Source organism: Erythrolamprus reginae, chromosome Z (genome assembly GCF_031021105.1).
Source record: "Erythrolamprus reginae isolate rEryReg1 chromosome Z, rEryReg1.hap1, whole genome shotgun sequence".
NCBI classification, from domain to species: domain Eukaryota; kingdom Metazoa; phylum Chordata; class Lepidosauria; order Squamata; family Dipsadidae; genus Erythrolamprus; species Erythrolamprus reginae.
This window is the reverse complement of record NC_091963.1, coordinates 98,273,930-98,290,202: the sequence shown is the minus strand read 5'-3', so window position 1 is coordinate 98,290,202 and position 16,273 is coordinate 98,273,930. Positions and strand designations below refer to the sequence as shown.

The window sequence follows — 16,273 nt, the reverse complement described above, 5'->3', positions numbered from 1 at the left end:
AAGTACACTCCAAAAGTACACCTCAAGCAGTGTAAAAAGCTTTTTAAAATGTCAAGTCCCTAATAAAAATACCAGCCAACAAACAAACAAACAAACAAACAAACTCCATTGAAGCGACTCTGGCTAGTCTGGGCATACTGCCCAAAAACCATTAACAGTGTTACAATGTAACAAGGCTTAATCGGAGGGGCAGTTTCTAAAAGATAAGTAGGATTAGGCCAGAAAAAACACAGAGGCACGCTAGAATGTTTCCTTCTTGTCTTCCTGACTTGATTAGTCCTATAAAGTGGGAGAAACAAAAGACTGTTGGAAGGAGATGTCTTCCAGCAATCGTTTTGCCAAACTGCTCATAAAGTTAACAAATGGTTCACCTGAACCAGTACAAACCAGCTGAATCCCACTACTGAATGTACAGAATATTTAGTATATCTTTTTGGTGGACTAGACATTTTTTTGTTATTGTCTTACTGGTAGGACAAAATAGTTGGATAGAGCGAACATGGAGACAAAGTGTAGAACTGTTTGGAAAATTGGGGTTTATTGGAAAATGATAACAGTCCATTTTTCATTACTTTTAAAATATACAGTTTGTTGCTATTATAGTAGTTTGTTGCTATTATCCTCTGAACTATACAAGCAAAGGCAGAAAATCTGCTGTTCAAACACAATTTCACTGCTCAGAGTTTATTATTTTCCTCCAATTTCCTAGGTTTTATTTTGCATTTTGTTTTTTAAAACTCACTTTTCAACATTAAAACCAAATCTTATACCAGATTCTCCTTCCTTTTCACCTTCTCAAACATTCAAGGGCAGTTTATTTGCAGATGAGATTTAAAGAGGCTTTTAGCTAATGAAAATTTACCTGTACATTATTCTTATAGTATGGTCTCTGAGCTTTAAGGATGCTAGTTGTTTGGAGGGTTTTCAAATGTAATTTAAAATATAGTTATGCCTTACAAAATGGGGAGAATACTTGGTGAGGTGGAGTCTGTTTAGACAATCCTTTTTTAGGCGTCTGTGTTTAGAGAAGTTAAGAAAACATTTGAGGGATTCCACTTGTCTGTAATTGTAATTACGAGTCTACGGAGAGAGGCGGCATACAAATCTAATGAATTGAATTGAATTGAATTCCCCACCCACCCTCCACTCCCAATTTATTAGCAAGAAACTGCTGAGAAATTTAATTGAAAAGAGTGAAGCATCATTGATATTCCAATATTGACCTCTTTTTTTCCCATCCAGCTGAGGAATTATGATGGAAGCGTTAAACTAAATCAAGGTCAATAGTGGCCTGGATATTAACATATTAATATAGTAATATTTTATTTTTGGAAATAATCTCATTCTTTACATATCAAATTTACTGGTTTGTGTACTTTTTTGGTGGGGGAGAATTATTAATTTCACTCCGTAAATATGATATTTGTATGTTATCAATGGAGCAATAGCTGTTCCCTCTGTTAAAGAGCACTTGAATTGGCATGATGAAAGAAGAGGGAAGTAATTGACATGGTACTGCCATTTATAGCAACTATTTAACAAAGCAATTAACAAGAATTTTAGTAAAATATAAGATAGTACAATATTCAACAATGTTAATAAGAACACCATTCTTACAAAAACAGCCTGCTGAAGCAAATAAACAAGAACATGAGTTGATATTAATCTTTTGAGCAATTTTTACCTTCAAGATTGGCTAATGGTCAGCCAAAAAGGCCATACTGTTTCTTCATGCCAAATCTGCCACTAAAGGTTCACTTGCAATAAGTTGCTAAAACTTCAGTTTTATCAGAGTATTCCACATAACTTCATCTTTTTCCAGAAACTGTACCAAGTTATTAAATAAGACTTGAGTTATTTATCATAAGCATCACTTGAATTAGATTCACATTTGGCTTCTATTAAACTTCAAAGATTCACTGGAAAAAACAGCAAAAAGAAATAAAATATAGGACTGTGTGTCAAAAGATACTGGAACATAGTGCTTTTGGTGAATTAGGTGCGTGATGACACAAGAACACCTTTGGCATGGCTAATATTCTTAGATTCTTAGGAATCATCATACAGTGGATTGTTGTAGTTTCCCCAGGATGCATGATCATGATCATCAAAAAGTCTGCCATATGAAGAATGCCTAAGAATGAAAAAGAAATAGTATCTTACTTTAGTTAGCCATTCTTTTCACTGTGCTTTCATCATAGAAGCTTCTCATTATCATATGCAAAGTAAAACAGAAATTAATCAACATCCAAGTACACGAGGGCAGATATGATATTGTCACCAATACGAAAATTTGGTGCGATGAAACCCATAAAAGGAATATGGATTGAAATTATATATAAAAAAAACAAAAACAAGACCTAATAAAGGAGGAGGTGGAATTGCATAATGTAAAAGAAATAACTACACTTTTACAGAAATACAGTGTTCCCTCAATTTTCGCGGGTTCAAACTTCGCGAATAACCTATACCATGGTTTTTCAAAAAATATTAATTAAAAATTACTTTGCGGTTTTTTTCCTATACCACGGTTTTTCCACCCGATGACATCATATGTCATCGCCAAACTAATAATTTTTGCAAATAAATAACAAAAAAATAATTATTGTTAATAAATAATTATGTTTATAAATATCAGGATCACTAAGTGTCTTATTCAATGGTGAGTACCAGTAATAATGGTGAGTAAATGGTTGTTAAGGGAATGGGAAATGGTAATTTAGAGGTTTAAAGTGTTAAGGATGGCTTGTGATACTGTCCATAGCCAAAAATGGTGTCTTTACTTCCGCATCTCTACTTCGCGGGAATTCGACTTTCGCGGGCGGTCTTGGAACGTATCCCCCGCGAAAATCGAGGGAACACTGTACAGCCAAACTATACTGGAATCTATATTGAACACATTTGGGTCAATATAAAAGAAAAAAAAAGAATGATATTGCTGTAGGTGTATACCAGTAGTGAGTTCTAAAACACTTTGCTACCAGTTCACTCGCATGCTCACACGCACAGACAGCGCTTCTAAGCACGCACAGAAGCGTCCCGAGTGGGTGGAGTTGGTGCTACTGGTTCACAGAACCGGGCCAAACTGGGAACATCCTCAAGCTGGTGTTTACTGTATCTAGGCCACCCAACCAAACAGAGGAAATAGATGGACATTTTGTTAATAAATTAACTAAGGCATGTAGGAAGCACATTATGATAGTAAGGGAGGACTTACTATCCCTGATATCAATTGAAAAACAAACTCAATAGACAGTGAAAGTTCAAACAGATTCATGACAAACTGAGCAGAAAACCTGTCTCCCAAAAGATAGAGGAGGGAACTAAATGGTCATCCATACTGGATTTAATTCTCACTAATAGAGATGAAATGGTAAAAGTTATTGAAATTATAGGAACCTTGCGTGTGAGTAGGTAGTGACCATGCAATACTGGAAGTCAAGATTATGCAAGCATAAGCAATAAAACAAAGTCAAACTAGAGTCTTTGATATCAATACATTTAGAGCAGTGTTTCCCAACCTTGGCAACTTGAAGATATTTGGACTTCAACTCCCAGAATTCCCCAGCCAGTGAATGCTGGCTGAGGAATACTGGGAGTTGAAGTCCAAATATCTTCAAGTTGCCACGGTTGGGAAACACTGATTTAGAGAAAACTTGAAAAGGATTCAATGGATGAGAATCTTCAAAGGGAAAACAACCCAAGGAGCTTCAGAAAATTTGAAAAGTGAAATTATAACCGTGTGATCTAGCATAATTCCAATGGTAAGGAAAAATAAGAGATCTCAAAAGAAACCAGCATGGTTGCACAAAAAACCTGTCTATAAAATGGAAGGCAGAAAGGACAAGTATGAAATGTGAAACGAGGAGCACATAATTAAGGCAGAATATGCAGCCTGAACATGCAAAGATGAAGCCAGGAAAGCTAAGGTTCAAATGAATTAAGGATTGCGACAGAAGTAAAAAAATAACAAAAAAGCTTCTTTCAACGTATTAAAAAGAAAAAGGAAAAAAAAGTCAAGGAAATGATTGGTCCATTAACGGGAGAAAATGGCAACAAGGTGATGAGGACCATGGAGAAAGCTGAACTACTTAACGCTAAAGGAAAAAACAGTCCAATTTATTAAAATTTAAAAAATAATAATTGTAAAATGCAGATTAGGAATGCAAGTCAAAATAAGCAAGAAAATGGTAAGAAATAGTTGTGAATGCCCCAACTTTAGAGGTTTTTAAGGAGAGATTGGACAACTATTTGTATGAAATGGTATAGGAGAGTAATAGTGAATTTATAGCACACTTGCCATTTGTGGCACGCGGAGCCAGATCAGAGGGCACGCGAGATGTTGCCCTATGTCAGCTGCAGCGTGCATCCTATACCATTTTATACAGCTGATTTTTGGCCTTGGGAAAAACCAGCCAATGGACAAACCGGAAGTTTGGAAAATACACTTCTGGATTGCTGTTGTGTTTTTTTGCACTCCGGAGGGTTTAGGGAAGCTTCCTGAAGCCCCGGAATGCAAAAAAACCCAAGCACAACAAGCAAACCGGAAGTCCGTTTTGTGCACATATGCGGTGGCAGCACTGGTAGGGGAGAAGGGCAATGGTGTGGCACATGCACTCATGCTAGCACACCTACACACCCATTTTTGGCACGCGAACCAAAAAAGGTTCATCATCACTGGTATAGGATTTCCTGCTTGAGCAGGGGGTTGGACTAGAAGGCTTCCAAAGTCCCTTCCAATTCTGGAAATAAATCCAAATAAATCCTTCTGTCCACTTCACATCTGTCCCTGAGTCATTCAACTGCCAGGTTAATGAGACATAGTTGTTTCACTCTTAAAATTTATTTGTATAATCAACATTGTTAATAGGAAAACCTCTCACATTAGCTCAGTACCTTTTTGAATCAGGAAGTTATCATCCTGTCAATTTTAGGAATAAATTCAGGAAAACCCTCAGTAATATAGAATTCTACCTTGCGTAGCAGCAGCAGCAGCAACAGTTACTCTTTAGCTTCCCAGAAAAGAATGACAGACCAATATAGTAAATATAACCAAATATGGTAGTTAAGAGGAAAAGATGAAGGTTGAAGGATCAAGATTGGGATTATGGCATTGGGAGTGAGGGGAAGCATTAATCATTGCTTCCTTTATCAATCTCCCTATCAACAGCAACATTTTGTTTCAGGTGGAAAGTTTGTATTTATACAGAAAAAAGATGAATATTCAAACAGGAAGAAGAAAAAGAGAAGGAGAGAGAAATAAAGAAAGAGGAAGGAAGGAAGAAAGGACAGAAAGAAAGAAGGAAGGAAGGAAAGAAAGAAGGAAAGAAAGACAGACAGAAAGAAAGAAGAAAAGAAAGAAAGAAAGAAAGAAAGAAAGAAGGAAAGAATGAAAGAAAGAAAGAAAGAAGGAAAGAAAGAAAGACAGAAAGAAAGAAAGAAAGAAAAGATGGGAAGATAGAAAGTTTTATGGTTGTGCAGAGAAGATCATCACAATATCACAATTTTGGTTGTAGAAAATATCATAGGTAACAAGAAATTACAGAACAGAGACAGAAGAAAATGCCAGGAGTGGAACAACAGGAAAAAGACAAAAAAGTGTGTAAACATCTGCAGATAAACAGACAACAGAGTTATAGCTTTGGAATAGTAGTGGTGCAGAAATGAGAGAGAGAGAAGGGGAAGGCTAAGAACCATTGGGAGGAACAGTGAGGGAGCAATGTAATTGCAGAACAACGAAGGATTTAATGCAAGAAACAGTTAATAGTGTAGCAATTTACAAATGGATGTGGTCTTGTAGTTATTTATACTGTACATAGAATGAAAGAAAATCAGCCACGGTATATAACAGTGATGGCAAACCTATGGCACGGGTGCCACAGGTGGCCAGCAGAGTCATATCTGCTGGCACACGAGCCACTGCCCTAGTTCAGCTCCAACGTGCATGTGTGTGCCAGCCAGCTGGTTTTTTGACTCGCACAGAGGCTCTGGGAGGGCATTTTTGGCTTCTAGAGAGCCTCCGGGAGGTGGGGGAGGGCATTTTTACCCTCCCTCCGCTCCAGGGAAGCCTTGGGAGTCTGGGGAGTGCAAAACACAAGCCTACTAGGCTCACCAGAGGGCCTCTGGGGAACGGAGTAAGCCATTTTCGCCCTCCCCAGACACTGAATTATGGCTGTGGGCACTCGCACATACGTGATAGTACACGCACAGACTCTTTTGGCACCCAAGGAAAAAGAGATCCACCATCACTGGTATATAACAATGGTATATGACCGAACTGAAAGTGGCACACACTTTCAGTTCTAAAAACCATCTCAATCTTCCAAACAAATGATGGCTTCTTTTCTGAATAAGAGCTTGCTAGATCTTACCTGATTTTTAAAAATGCAGCTATGCCAAATACCACTAGAACCACGGCAATTACCGTTATAGTAATAGCTGCAATGCTTCCTGCATAGGAAAAAAGAATGCATAAATTGATTGGATGACTAGTTATCATTTCAAGGTGTTCTTTGGATTCAAATCAGTACAACATATTTGCACGTGTTCTGAAGTAAGAAATTTAGAAAAGCAAAATTAGGTTTTAGTTATATAAGTAATACATTTTTCCAGATAAAATTATCTGGAAAAATGTATTACTACTACACTGTATTTACATCAACATACTGTCAATGTATTCTTTGCATACTTTCTTATTGTCTCACATTCTTCAGAAATGCCATATGGGGAGTTATTACTTCAATAATGTAGTATAATCATCGCAAATTGCACATACACTTTCAGTAAAAGCTTCTCCCGTAGATCAGTACAGTATTGTTATGCACATACTAAAAATGGCAGAGTGAAGCCAAGAGAACAGCTCCTTGCCTTAAGCTATGAAATGACTTTACTATGGCACCATATGATCTGTGTGCTTTTCAATTTCAATTTCATATTCTTAATTCTGTGGCGGTCCCTGCCCTCTGCAATAAACTCCCCCCGGAGATTAGAACTGCCCCTATCCTCCTGGCCTTTCGTAAGCTACTCAAAACCCACCTATGTCACCAGGGATGGGGTAACTGAGTTGCCCCTAGGCTATACTAAGGCTATGGTAGAATTGTGTATGGTTTGTCTGAGTTGTATGGTTTTAATAATGGGTTTTTAATGTGCTTTTAATATATTGGATTTGTGATACTGTATTTTGTTGTGAGCCGCTCCAAGTCCTCAGAGAGGGGTGGCATACAAATCTAATAAATTATTATTATTATTATTATTATTATTATTATTATTATTATTATTATTATTATTAATTGGTTGGTAAATGCCATTCTAGTGTCTATATTAGCTCAGAAAAGAAGAAAAGGAATTCCAGAAAGCAAGGTAGTGAATTATTTATTTTCTGGAGTCCTAAAAATTTGTATTGTCTTCTTATCTGCTTGCTAAGGTTTGAAGAAAAATGGTCAACTTCCAAATTTGGTGTTCTTCATTTCATTGGTACTTGACACATATATGTATCTTTTAAAAGTTTGTATTTTTATTATCCTTGGAGTTATTACACATATGTAAACTAAGTGGGGGTAGGGGAAGTAATTTCTTGACTAAAGTAGCATCCTAGAACTTTTGTGGATCCTTGTGAGTTTCTTGCTTTGCATTTTCCTAAAAAATCTAACAAGAAAAGGACTCTTTGAAACCATTTAAATCACTCAAAAAATAATTCTGAACCAGGTTTTAGGAGTGCTAAATAATAGGCATAAGAAAAGCACTTCTAAATCACATTTCCAGCTTTTTCAAGTTATGATTTAGTTTGATTACTGAACTGAAAATATTTTGTCTATAAAAAAAAATGGGACATTAAAAATATTTTAAAATGGACATGCTTTTAAATTTCTTTTCATATACATGTTACTTTGATTATGTTGAACAACCAAAAAAATCTCTCCTTTAAACACTACTGGCTTTATTATGGGATTAAGAGGTTCCTGTAATATGTAAAAATTCAAATAAATTTTAAAAAGCCATTCCATTTTCAAAAGTCTGATTATTCATTATGCGTCCAAATCTAGTCAATGAGTAATTCCTATGTTGTTGTTTTTCTTATGTTTGTCAGCTACCGAAGGTTACATTGTATAAAATGAGGGGCAATATAAATTTATGAATAAATAATATATGAATAATAGACAGAGTTCTTTCTAGTATTTTTTCCCCCAGCATACAGGGTAAAAGTCCAGAAAGTTATCTACGTAGTACTTAGAAAACAACTTGCATCTAAACAGCAGCAAGGCAAAGGAAATAATGCTGGACTTCCTGAAGCAGAGAGGAAACTGCCCCACTCTAAATCAAGAGGGTCTCCTCTTTCAAATTCCTGGGAGTGCCCCTTATCTCTGTGGTAACCAACCAGTGGTCCGTGGAACACTAGTGGTCCATGAGAAAATGTTGGTGGTTCACAGAGAAAGCTTTGAATTTCTCTCGAGGAGTCTGGCTGAGGTTCCTGTGCTGCTCACGCTTCAGTGCTTTGATTCCCAGGGACAGGATGGAATCCTTCAGGCTGTTAGCTTGGCCAGCTGTTAACAGAGAAAGGTGCCCTGGTCAACTCTAGCTTTGCTGCCCATTGCAGCTAGAAATCTCAAATGTGGCTGAGAATGAACATTGTAGGAAGCCTGGATGCTAGACTGGCCCCCTGCAAACTCTCATTTCTCGAGAAGCAGTGTGAAAAATTTCAGCTGGGCTCGAGAGATAACAGTTTGCAGGGGGCTGATCTAGCATCCACAATGGACAGCAAAGATAGGGTTGACTCCGGCTGTCTGCTGTAGTGCTTCCAGGCTGCAGTTTACCACTCCAAGGCCCAAGCAGCATGAGACGAGGGCTGATTTGGCGCTAGAAGCTGGCACAAATATACTGTGGTAAAGGCAGAATGCTGATGCAACACAAATGCGAGTAGTGCTTCACTTCCACACCTTCCGATTGGGTCCCACAGAGTTGGCCTTCTCCGGGTCCCGTCGACAAAACAATGCCGTCTGGCGGGACCCAGGGGAAGAGCCTTCTCTGTGGTGGCCCCGGCCCTCTGGAATCAGCTCCTCACGGAGATTAGGACTGCCCCAACCCTCCTTGCCTTTTGCAAACTCATCTATATCCCCAGGCATGGATGAATTGATATATCCTTAGCTGCCTTGACTTTATGTATGGTATGTTTCTGTTGTATGACTGTTTTTAATAGGGGTCTTTTAAAACTGTTTTTACCATTGGATTTGTATATGATGTTTTATTTGTTGTGAGCCTCTCTGAGTCCTCGGAGAGGGGTGGCATACAAATCTAATAAATTATTATAATTATTATAATTATAATTAAGTGTGCTAGTTATTACTTATTTGGGTTTAGCTATTTATTTTATTGATTTCTGTTTTTATCAGGGGGTAGGGATGCACCAAGGGAAGCTCATTCAATTTCCATTGTACACATGTTGTGCATTGACAATAAAGATTTGATTTGATTTCTTTCTCACTGACAAGTAATGGTAAGAAAAGGAGACATACTATAATAATAGGTAGTTAACTGAATTGGCTCACCTGGACTCAAACCCTGTTGAACCTCTTGCACGGTTACCTCTGGGGAGAATGTGGCGCTGCTAATAGGAGTGGTCTTAATAGCTGCTGAAGTCCCTAGTGAATACGTAGACTTTCCCACAGAACTTGATGGCCCAGTAGTGACTTCAGATATCGTACTTTTATCAGGGTGTTCCTTGGATGTCGTAGGTACTGTGGACACTTCTGTACTTGATACGTGAGTAACCCAAGAGCTAGTGTTATTCTCAGGAACAAATGAACTGTTGATGATGGATGATACACTTGTAACACCCGAAGTGGAGGTGGCTACAGTTTCTGTATGGGAAATGTTAGTTGTTGCTGAGCTATCAACCGGCATCCCCAGGGTTGACACTTGTTCTGTGCTCTGTAATCTAATGCTCGTTTGTGGTAACAAATTAGTTGTTGTTACAGTCATCGCTGATGTATTTGATATGACATTAGGTGTAGACCATGGGGTCGTATTCTTTTCGGCAGATGTCAGTGGGGTTGTAACGGAAGGAGTAACAGGACTTGCTTTTGTAGTACTTGGTGATAAACTGTTTGTTTTTGCGATGCTTGAGACGATAGTTGTAGACGTTGAGGAGATGGAGTAGATATTTAGTCCTGCATAAGTGAATATGAACATTTATATTAGTAGTCCCCAAAACAACAGATTTACCTACATTATTGTCTTTTAGATATCTGAGTTAACACACGTATCATTATTAGAGGGGTGGCATGGTGGCTCAATGGTTAAGAAGCTGGGCTTACCATCTGGAAAGCCGGCAGCCCAGTTTGAAACTTGAGTGCTATATGTTGGAATGAGTTCTTATCCTCACCTCAGGTCCTGCCAACCTAGCAGTTCAACAGTATGCAAATGTAAGTAAATAGGCATCATTTCGATGACAAGGTTACAGCATTCTGTGACACATGACCACAGATCAATGGCCTTGAAACAGAGATAAGCACCATCTTCTATAGTTGGCAATGACTAGTGGAATAAAACCCACAAGACTCTTTTAACTTTTCTTATCATAATAGTGTATTATAACTACTGTATATTTAAATTGCTATTTGTTTTGCTTGCTTTGATTTATTTTCAGTAAGTTAATTATCATTATCCAATCCTAAAGGTAAACTTGGGACAGGAAAAAAGAACTTAAACAAAACACAACAGAAGTTGCTATTTAGTCCTGTGGAGAAATGCAAGGACAGTACTTGGATAAATTGTTCAGATGAGAACTATCTTTTCATGTTAGTATTCGTACTCATATCAAAACAGGGGTTCAAAAATACTGAAGAAATACTCTTATTGATATTACTCAGTAAAATAGGTGCATTCAAATGAAAAGCAGAGCTGTAAATTTATGAACTGTGTAGAACAAATATTTCTAATAGGCATTAGAAGACAATTAGAAATTTTCCAACTTCCTTAAAAGACTAGCCATCTAGGAAATAAGATTTACTGCCAGTAGCAATAATTCAATTACTGTTCCTCTTAAGCTTCTTTAATGATGTTTTTTTAAAACTCTAACATGATTTGTCTGTTGTTGGCAGCAAGGTCTCCAGGTCCCTCTATCTCAGTGATGGCAAACCTTTTTGGCACCGAATGCCCAAACCAGAACATGCATACATATGCAGGTGCCAGAGTGCCAGAAACCCAAAAAACAGCTGGCCAGCGCACACATGCCTGTTTTTCGGGCCATTTTCATATCTAAGATAGGATTAGAATTCACACCCTAGTTTCTAATCTGGTATCTTTACCACTAGAGCCAAAGTGGAAAATGGAAAATAGCCATTTTTGGGGTGTTTTTGACACCATTTTCAGGCACTCTGGCACCCGCAAAGGCCAGCTGGCCAGCACGCTGGAAAGCAGAAGAACAGTTGGCAATGGCACATGTGCCCACATGCCACCTCTGCAGTGCGTGCCATCATGGCTCTATCCGCTATAAGATCCCTGCTCTTTTCTCCTGCCCTATTGAGCCCAAGAGTCATCTTCTCTCTACAGGAAGCCCTCAACTTACAACTGAGCCCAAAATTTACATTGTTAAATGACAATTTGTTAAATGAGTTTTGCTTCATTTTATGATATTTCGTGCCACAGTTGTTAAGTGAATCACCGAAGCTGATAAGTTAGTAATCTGATTGTTAAGTGAATCTGGCTTCCCCATCCCTGTTGACTTTGCTTGTCAGAAGATTGTAAAAAGTAATTAGATGACCCTGGCATGCAGCAATGGCCAACAGACAGACAAGCCTGGCACACTTGCAAATGTAGGTAGGTGAATTTTGGTGTTCAGTTTCTGCTATGGGTCTAACAGTAAGACCATAGCCGGTCACGGAGCACTCACCTTCTCCTCCCCCTGCTGCCACTTCCAGAACCGGAAATTTGGGGTAAATTGTGGGGGGGAGAACTTATCTTTTTGAACCTATTTTCCAAAGTTCTATTTCTCCTAGTTTAGAGCTATCTGTAAATTTGACGAATTCCCTTTCTCCCCACATTTTTCTATCTTACCAAGAAGCAGTTTTGGGTTGTGGTCTACTTTGTTAAATACATTTTCGAAATCCATTATGTTATGTTCACATTTTGCTGGTCCATTAATTTAGTTACTTTATTTCAAAGAATGAAATAAGATTTATTTGGCATGATTTGTTTTTGACAAACTTGTGTTAGTAATGGTTTTGTCTTTTGGGTGATAAAGTTGTCCGTTGGGTCATAAGGAACCTGTTTGACCTCCCACGGGGTGCACAGTTTGTCTCCCAGTTGATATCAAAGTAGCTAAAGTCCTCCATTACTATTGCAATATGCTACTTCCTGCTCACCTAATCTAACTAATTAGCAAAAAGTTGACCTATTTCCTCTGTTTCATTGGGTGGTATGTAGGATGCACCTATTACAACGTCATCTCTTTTTCCTTATATTAAATACAATATATTCAGCTATTAGGTTCAAAGTGAATTATAAGTCAAGATAATACTAATCAGTTAGGTCAAATGATTTCCCTTAATATACATAAGGTTTTGAAGTCTACATACTGTAAGTATACATAAGGTTTGGAAGTCAATGGCTGCTAGCCATAAGCCATAAGCGATTACCCTCACTTTCAGCAGTTTAAGTTTCTTTAGATCAGGTATGGGGAAGTGAAGCACAAGATTTCATTGAAATCATCTCCTGCCTAGGTTTCTGTGGGTCTCTATAGGAATATAGGAATATAATTTTGGATTAGAAGTCCATTAAATTAGTCCATATGGTGAGTCGTCTGGCAGGAACCTTATTCTTGAAAAGAATTTAGCATTACGTCGGATGAAAACTATATTTAACCCTTTTTTAAAAAATGAACAAAAGGAGTTATCAGGTTTAGTGGCCCTCAAATAAAGTTCAAGCAGGAAAAAGAAACAGGAGAGGTGACTGACTAGAAAAAAATCTATAGTTTTAGGAATGCTGTGTTCAACTTTATGGGGTGAAAACATAATCCCCTGAATAATTGCTAATTGTAAAAATGCCATTGTAACAGTGGCTGATTGCCCATAGTGAGTTCCTAACACATTTTCTTTCTAAGTGGATAACAGTACTGGACAGATAGCAATACTTTGGACATGGAATTGTGACAATTCTTGAAGGAAATTTGTCTTTCACTCTAAAAAAAGAAACTGGCATATTTTTATCACAAATACAATGGAAGAAAAAGTATCATTTCATCTGACAAAAAAGGAGGAAGATTATTGTATAAGAGGTTGTGGATTGTGGATTGATTGTGGCCTCCTGGAATACACCAAGAAATGGAATCACAAATATTGGTGACACATAAAGATGGAGTTATGTCATCCCACGTTCCTTGGTGCAAGAAAAATTGATATAGAAGCTGCTTGAAAAATGTATGAATTATGCTATGGAGTGCCATAAAAGTGTGTGCAGTTACGCTAATTCGACCAACAAATGAAGCACGAACTCCTATAACAGAAGTTGACAAAGAAAATTATTTCTGCATCACTGGAACACAGAATCAATTATTTTAAGTCATGTATGAACTGATAGTGCAACAAATTTGCAACACTTGAAACAGTTTGATAATATGTGTATGTGTGTGTGTAAATTTAAAGGCTGACTCCACTGGTTTTGCGGATGAAATGGGGGCTGGCTAGATCAGGGGTTTAGACTATGGCCTTTTCCAATTCTATGATTCTTTATATAACAGTTATATTAATAATAAAATGTTATTTATGGTCAAAGACCATCAATATAATATTAATAATAATTAAAAAGAAAAAGAACAGGAAACAGGACTTTTGACTGAACAACCAAGATTGACCCATTGTAACTGTACAAGAGATGTACATATCTCGCTATGAAGGCACACATGTGCGACGAATCCCCACTGCTGCTGCGCAGAATCTGGCCACCTGTGCCATAATCCTGGCTTGCTCATCCCCAAGCAACCACCAGAGATAGGCAACGTCCGAGCGGCCAGGATATCCCTCAATAAGTGGTAGAATATGCTTTCTCCTAATGTCAGTGTAAAAGGAGCATCTCAGGAGCATGTGTCCCTCAGTCTCCACCTCTCCTGAGCCACAAGGGCAAAATCTTTCAGTGGCTGGAGTTCCCTTGTACTTGCCGTACAAAATGGCGGATGGAAGCGCACGGCACCGTACAAGAGCAAATAGCTTGCTGACTCTAGCTGTCCCAGGTATCTTGCAGGAGCCACAACATATCTAGCCCATGGCCTTTTCCAATTCTATGATTCTTTATATAACAGTTATATTGGATATTACTTAAAAAATCTGTCTTAGTGATCAATAATCCTGAACATTTTGGTTTCTCCTAACAGAAGTGGTGGCTGAAGAAACCAACGTGACTTGTTCCCCTCTTAAGAAATTAGAGATATACAGTATGTCAAAATGTGTTCCCAAGTTATTAGGAGAGCAACAAGCTAACTGACTCAAAAACCTGTGTGAGCAACCTGTAGTACCAACATGCAGCCCTCAGCTACTTTTTGTAGATCTTAGATACCCATGATACAACAAAGGAGAAACTTGTTTCCCAGTAATTGAGATGAAAACTAAATCACAATGTAGTATTAACTATAATGTTTTACATTGTGCATCTTATGTTCTAAAACTTCCATATCACAGTGAATACCCCTAGAAGGAATTACTGTATCTCTATGGGCATTGAGTAGTCCTTTTCTCCTTTGAGGTTCCCAGGAACTTCAGAAATATTACAAGTGGTCTTCAACTGCTCAGGCTCTGAGAATGGAATTGCATCTAAATTGCATCTAAATAAAGGACTTGTAAGAGGAAAGCAAAGTTAATCTGTGACAGCCAAAAAATAAAAACTAATGATACCCTTTCAGAATAAAAAAAAAATATTAAAAGACTTAAAACTTTCAGGGCCCTTTCCAATAAACCATATATATTATTTGGATAGTATCTTTTCTTGTGACTTTAGGAGGCTTACAATAAATCCCAAGTGTAAAAAATCTCATTTCCATTTTACTTGTGCATGTTTTTAATGTAAAATGTTCAATTTCCAAATTTCTCTAAGCTCTAAGGAACTGCTGATAGTCAATGTGAACAATACTTAATATATTTTCATTTTTGTTGTTGTTAAGCTTTAATGTCTTTGCCATGGTTCAGCTGTTTTTAAATGCCAAAACAGTAATTAAGAATGTCTCTGACTAGAGTTATTCTGAAACTGACATCTAAGAAGAAAATAAGCAGCCCCTTACAATCAATCAGCTTTGCTTACGTTAGACTTATAAAAAAAAGTTCATGGTGCTTATAAACATCCTTGTCTTTCTAACCTGCTTTCCAGATACAGTACCTTTCAAGTTGGCTAAAATTCAATTTTAACATTTTTCTGTCTTAACTGCAAGAAAGTGTAATGTTTTGCTCCGGGGTTTTATAATCAACTGTAACTTCCAGGTCAGATTACTTCTAGGTCATTTTTGACAAGGGAGACTTTGAAACAGTTAAAGAGAAAAATAGCTTAATGCAACTTCAATTGCTTCTCATTTAGTACAATCTATGTATGGTTTCTATTTTCACCCTGAGAAACAGAATAATAAACTTGGAAGAGACCTTGAAGGGCTTCTAGTCCAATCCTTTGCTCAGGCAGAAGACCCTATACCAACGATGGAGAACTTTTTTTGATTTGTGTGCCAAAAGTTGGGGGGCGGCCAGTAATGGGCAGCCAAAACCTTTACTGCCACGCTGCGGGTGTGGCTTATTTTGTGGAAGTGGTTTAATGGTCATGTGACTGGGTAGGAGTGGCTTGCCAGCCATGCGATCAGGTGGGAGTGGCTTGAAAGATTATCATCGTTCAAGTGAACTGTTAAGTGCTCGACTTACAACCTTACCAGTGTCGTTCGCTGAGGTTCACATTTGGTTCACGTTTCCCGCGCTCTCCTTCCTGGGTCGCCCCCCCGCCTCAGGCTGGGTAGCTAGGCGAACGGGTGCTGCCAGAAGCATAAATGCTGCCAGTGCCACTTCCACCCATGCCTTCTGCTTGCACCTCAGGTGGGAGGTGGCCATGTGAGGCTGGAGGGGAGCCGGGCAGCAGAGATGGAAGCTCGTCCGAGGCCAGGAAGAAAGAGGAAAAAAGCAAGGAGCGCAGATGCAGCAGCAGCAACAGGGAAAAAAAGGAGAGTCGAGTCAAGACCAGTAATCCAGGAAGTGAGAGCCGCCAATTCAGCTGGAGCTGCACACCCATCTTCATTTCTGCCGGTGGAACTGCGTTC

At 38.2% G+C, this 16,273-nt stretch overlaps 1 protein-coding gene across 2 annotated transcripts in view; it reads right to left on the bottom strand.

Moving 5' to 3' along the window:
- Window positions 1–516: 516 nt before the first annotated feature.
- PARM1 (prostate androgen-regulated mucin-like protein 1) overlaps window positions 517–16,273 on the bottom strand; it is a 53,489-nt gene continuing 37,732 nt past the window's right edge. Inside the window, exons 2-5 of one of the 2 annotated variants that reach the window (XR_011556749.1) lie at window positions 9,543–10,163; window positions 6,372–6,450; window positions 1,137–2,134; window positions 517–1,080 (exon numbers count right to left, since the gene is read on the bottom strand). Coding sequence is in view for 1 of the 2 variants with exons in the window: in XM_070726548.1 (XP_070582649.1) it covers window positions 2,050–2,134; window positions 6,372–6,450; window positions 9,543–10,163 (785 nt within the window). In the remaining variant the exon portion in view is untranslated. Of the gene's footprint in view, window positions 2,135–6,371; window positions 6,451–9,542; window positions 10,164–16,273 lie in introns of both variants that reach the window. The other variant, XM_070726548.1, reaches the window with a different exon arrangement.